The following is a 6,163-nucleotide window of genomic DNA, read 5'->3' on the forward strand; positions in this document are numbered from 1 at the left end:
ACTCGCAATTTACAGGTTAATTAATTAATTAATTATTTATTTGACCAAAAGGAATATTTCTTGGTTTTCTCATGTATATCTCATAACAGGTGCAGACAAGACCGAGGCATCCCTGTTTGGTGTGACCAAGAAGGCGACGGTGGAGGGTGGACTGTGGTGCTGTCTCGAAGGCCCCTCGCTCAACAAGTTGAATTTAACAGGGGTTGGAGGGATTACAAAATGGGCTTTGGTGACCCCCAGACTGAACATTGGATAGGTAAGGGATGAGAATAAGACTTACCGGTTCTCTGAGAGATCCAGTCACATGGATCAGATTGGAAAACAGTTTTAGTCATGCTTACGTAGTAAGGGAGGTAGTCACATTGTCATTATTAAAAGATTTTGGAGGATTAATTTTGTTGGGACGTTTCAGGATGAAAATCATTACAATATGAAGATTCACCAGACTACAACTGCAAATGAAAGTAGGAGTGTTCAGTGTGTCAGTGGTGGATGGCATGGCGTGAATTGTTTGTTTGTTTGTATGGTGTTTGGTAATAATTTAATTAATCCTTTTGTCTGAAAAGGATTAATTTTGGTTTCATTTTGTCTCCTTTGGAATTGAGTGAAATCTCAGTGCAAACCTTGCTGAAAACAATACTGAAATTAAATATATATATATATATATATATATATATATATATATATATATATATATATATATATATATACATATATATATATATATATATATATATATATATATATATATATATATATATAGTATATATGTAGGTCTTTTCATATGTATATATGTAGGTAATTTCAGAGACACATATATATATAGATATATATATATATATGTGTGTATATCTTATTATTATATATAATATATATATTAGTTATATATTATACTTTATTATATATTCATACGATTAGTATTCTAGTATTATTATTACTCATAGATACTATTAATTATTATATATAATTATATATTTATTATATTTATATTTGATATATGTAGGTCATTTCAGAGTACCTAAATATATATATATATATATATATATATATATATATATATATATATATATATATATATATATATATGTAATGGTATATAGTAGGCCCTGAAATGGATAGTAGGTACTAGGAGAAGAGTGAAAATGGAGGGTCTTGTGGCGTGGGTACGAGCGTCCTTTTCAGAAATTTCCAAACAAACAATTACATTAAAAGCAAGTTTCTTAGTTCCAAAACTCTAGTTAACTAAAGGTCCAACGTTCTGCGCAATTTTCAAGAATAAAGGACATGCAACAAATAAAACAATATTAGCATTTTTCAAATCAGAACCATGGCGTAGGTCTCCACGTCAGTCATGCGACATGTAATCACAACGTTTGCTAATTCTGCTAATATTTTACACCGACTAGATAGGAAGTTTATATTGTTAAAATCCCTGCAGAAGATTTTATCGACTATTATTTCCTAGGCAGAGTGAATTGGATATTAAACAACATTTGTAGCTTAATGCTTATATATACATAGTATTATATATATATATATATATAATATAATGTACATATATATATATAATACTATATATATAATATATATATATATATATATATATATATATTAAGTACAAAAGGCCCATTAAAGCTTGATAAGGGTGGAAGTAAGGTCCCCGAAATATAGTCCTTAGCTTTAAACCAGTGTGTTTTAATAGGCCTTTTATACTTGAGACGTAATATGCTTTAACAAAAGAACTTATATGTATATATATAATATACATATATATAGATATATATATATATATATATATACATAGTGTTCAATATACATATGTGAAAATATATATATATACATAGATAGATATATATATATATATATATAGATATACATATATGTATGACTATATCTATGGATATATATATATATATATAGAGATAATTATACATATATAGTTATGATATATGATGATAGATATATAGAATATATATATATATATATAGTATATATATATATATATAGATATATATATAGATATATACACATATGTATATATATATACTATATATACATATTATATATATATAATATATATATATATATATATATATATATATATAAGTTCTTTTGTTAAAGCATATTACGTCTCAAGTATAAAAGGCCTATTAAAACACACTGGTTTAAAGCTAAGGACTATATTTCGGGGACCTTACTTCCACCCTTATCAAGCTTTAATGGGCCTTTTGTACTTAATATATATATATATATATATATATATATATGTATATATATATATATATATGTACATGTATATATTATATATATAGATAATATATATATATATATATATATATATATATATCTATGTATATATAAGCCATAAGCATTAAGCTACAAATGTTGTTTAATATCCAATTCACTCTGCCTCGGAAATAATAGTCGACAAAATCTTCCGTAGGGATTTTATCAATATAAACTTCCTATCTAGTCGGTGTAAAATATTAGCAGAATTAGCAAACGTTGTGATTACATGTCGCATGACTGACGTGGAGACCTACGCCATGGTTCTGATTTGAAAAATGCTAATATTGTTTTATTTATTGCATGTCCTTTATTCTTGAAAATTGCGCAGAACGTTGGACCTATAGTTAACTAGACTTTTGGAACTAAGAAACTTGCTTTTAATGTAATTGTTTGTTTGGAAATTTCTGAAAAGGACGCTCTTACCCACGCCACAAGACCCTCCATTTTCACTCTTCTCCTAGTACCTACTATCCATTTCAGAGACCTACTATAGTCATCGTTTTTCTCAAATATCTTTCAAACTAATTATTTGATCGAAATGGTACTTAGACAAAGTGTACAAGATACCTCCTGCTAATTTTTGGTAATATACTAGTGCATTGCCAAACCGTGTTAGTTAAGGTATTTACTCTCTACTTTTAAAGGCAAAGTTGTATGAGTCAGCTGGACTAATCTACGCAATTGAACGTTTGCTATCCCCATCCCTTCCCTCTCAATTCCTCCCTCCATCCCTCTCTCTCTTTTTCTTTATCATTGTTTTTTCATCTCTCCCCCTACTCAATACCTGTCCGTAATTTACAATATGCAATAAATGCAATTTTCCATGATATTTTTCAGTATCAGCAAATAACTGGAGAGTTCATTATTAAAATGATAGCGAGGTTTGACAGTAACTACAGTAATTATGCTTAATTTTTCCCGTTTTCTGTTAATAGTATCTTTGGTGCGTTAACGCAACAAGCAAGGTATGTAGGGAAAATGCGGGTCAGAGCTTTCGAGGATGAGTTCTGGTCCGTGCAAGGCCAAGAGAGACACAAAGTCTACCCAATAGGGTGGAGTCGCCTCCAACCTGGGGTAACTACATAGGCGATGAGAGAGGTACCTGCTCATTATGGTAATTTACCTGCTCACGCAATAAAGAGTTGTTTGGTAAAGCACCAGCTACATGGGATATTTGGGTGTAAGTGAGCACACCTCTTGGTCTTGGTCCCCGGATAACATCCACTAACCTGTAGATCTTGTAATGATCAACATCGAGAGTGATAACAAGGAGGATTTGTGCATTGATAGTGGTGAAGACTGTGAATAAAGTTCCTGCGATATTCTCACGTGTTTGCATCACTTTTCAACTATGATAATACTCAATACAACTGAGAGAGAGAGAACGATTTCATAATTCCTTTACCACTCCATATAGTCATATTAATTATATAGTGGGTTGTAGGTCAAAATGTATGATTTAATTTTGGTTACCTTACCTGCTCATAGTCAACACATCAATTTGAGGGGTAAAGGATTTAAGTCGAGATCGTGATAGAAGGTACGTTATACTGGGTGAGTAGGGTGAAGGTCATACGCCTATAGCCTACTCCCATTTACATAACTTAATAAAATAAAAACAATATTATATATATATTATGTGATAAAATATAATATATATATATATATATCTATATATATATTATATATATACTATATATTATACATATATATATTATTACATTTTGTTTGACATTATAAGTTCTTAGGCTAAGGTAACACATTTCTACTAACAAAGCGATGGCATATAGCCCAATGTATGAAGGGGACTTCGGGGTTAAGAGGGTTAAAGGTCGATCAAAGTGAAAATGCCTAGATGCTCACACTGTCCGACACATGATGTGTAGATCATTAAACGTTTTTGGTGAAGTCTTATCATAAATGCCATTTTTCGAGCCTCGTATTTAAAGTTTGAGTTACTACCGAATTAATGTACTACTCACTCGGTATGTAAAAGGTATAAAATCCAATCCTGATTTTCCTACAAAGATTTGGACCTGTTGTCGTTCAGTGGTACTGAGTGTGAGATGGCTGAGTGATGTAAAAATTAGACAGAAGTTGGCTTAACTTGTTTGATGCGTTTTGCAATAAAATGCCTGTCAGCAGTTATAGCAATAACGACCAGTGCTGCCTATGTTGCAATATTGATTTACCCAGAATGATATGATAGTAATGTTATTCATATATTTTGATACCTTTTCATGCCTGAGTATTTTCTCGGAATAGATATCAGCTCAGTCACTCCACTTCTGTACCATAATAAGTCCTTAGCATACTAGGAGCAAAAACGAACCTCTTTTTCAGCTCTCTAAAATCTGACATCACTGCTCCAATTAGTAATAGCTGTTCTCCCCTAATTTAACCTCATATATAATGTCTACAATCCTCTGTTGCAGGGAATGAAGTTCTTCATCTGCTAACAAGCAATGCAAGGCAGACTTTACGCATAGACATGGAGGATTGGGATAATGCCACGCGCTATGTAGAATACGAAACCTTCACTGTAGGGAGTGAAAAGACAAATTATCGCCTTTATGTGGATGGATTTGGTGGTGATGGTGGGGATAGTCTCTCTTATCATAACAATATGGCATTCTCTACTACAGATCGTGATAACGACCTTAATGGTAAGATACTGATGAAATTAAATGTATATTTCAATATGTGCATACAACAAATCTTATTGGCAATTGGCATCTAAGATCTCTCTGAAAATATGTAAACATACATATTTAGTTGTTAAAAAGAGCATAACTGGGAAAGATATTCTGCTTCGGTTGAATACTGAATTTAATTTAACAATGCAATGAAGACTTAATACTGGTTCTCTTGTTCCTGCGCTTACAGATAGCAACTGTGCTCAGGCATACGCTGGAGGGTTCTGGTATAACTCCTGCCATCGAGTAAGTGCCACCAGTCCTCTCTTAACAAAGCAAATAAGCACGAAAGGAATCAACTGGAGCTCCTGGTACTCTGACAGAACTACCCTTAAGGAGATGTACTTTAAAGTAAAGGAACTTCCGTGTAACTAGATTGTGCAGAATGGATTTTTTGTGCTCTTGAGACGGTTTGTCTGAAGAAGTGATTGTAAAGAAGACTGAAAATTTATTACAGTGATATGAAGAAGCAGAGCATTGTACAAGGACAGATCTTTCCGGAAAAATCAATACCATAAGCTCATATCGCCATTTAGAATGGTAGAGCCCTCTGGTTTTGAGCCACTCTCAAGGGTTGGGGTTGTTAGCCCTAAGCCCTTAGGTTCATTTCCATCTGGTGCTATCACCTTTAGTCAAACCAATAAAACTACGAACATTCAGTACGTTTTAAACTTTGCCACTTTTCCCAGATTTGCTTTATAAAACCTTGCGGTAAGTCGGGTTATCGTGCAGATGTGCCACACCTTCCCTATGCCAGACCAGAAAGGGTTAACAAATTGATACTATTGTTTGCCTTTCTAACGCTGAAAACGTAAAATGAGCTAAGAGCACTGAAATTTAATGAATAAAGGATGATTTATATTTTATAGTAAAAATAAAAATGAACCTAGAATTGTAATCATACCTTAAACTGTCTTGATAACAGGTAGGATAAGGATGATGTAGTTTTTTATCGTCTAAATGAATTATACAAATACCTAATATCCAGCCCAGAATCACTGATGAAAATAAATGAGATAATGCAATAAACTGAATGCTGTTACTGGCTCCTCAAGCGATGGTAGAGTGTAAATTAAGTCGGCCTCGTCCTGGAACGGTCTCTTTCTTCTGTTCTTGGGAGGGGTAATAGGATTTTATGACCGGATTAAAAATCACCGAATCGAGGACCCAGATTAACT

The 6,163-nt window shown here is 32.5% G+C and overlaps 1 protein-coding gene across 4 annotated transcripts in view; it reads left to right on the forward strand.

Annotated features, from left to right (window-relative positions):
* Positions 1–5,644, forward strand: part of LOC135224536 (microfibril-associated glycoprotein 4-like) — a 44,634-nt gene extending 38,990 nt beyond the window's left edge. For 3 of the 4 annotated variants that reach the window (XM_064263608.1, XM_064263607.1, XM_064263604.1), the window contains exons 4-6: positions 90–256; positions 4,725–4,955; positions 5,176–5,644. In XM_064263608.1, coding sequence (XP_064119678.1) covers positions 90–256; positions 4,725–4,955; positions 5,176–5,360 — 583 coding nt within the window. In that variant the 3' untranslated portion in view covers positions 5,361–5,644. The remainder of the gene's footprint in view (positions 1–89; positions 257–4,724; positions 4,956–5,175) is intronic. The other variant, XM_064263606.1, reaches the window with a different exon arrangement.
* The last annotated feature ends 519 nt before the right edge of the window (positions 5,645–6,163 follow it).

The sequence above is a fragment of the Macrobrachium nipponense genome, chromosome 12 (assembly GCF_015104395.2).
Source record: "Macrobrachium nipponense isolate FS-2020 chromosome 12, ASM1510439v2, whole genome shotgun sequence".
Taxonomy (NCBI): domain Eukaryota; kingdom Metazoa; phylum Arthropoda; class Malacostraca; order Decapoda; family Palaemonidae; genus Macrobrachium; species Macrobrachium nipponense.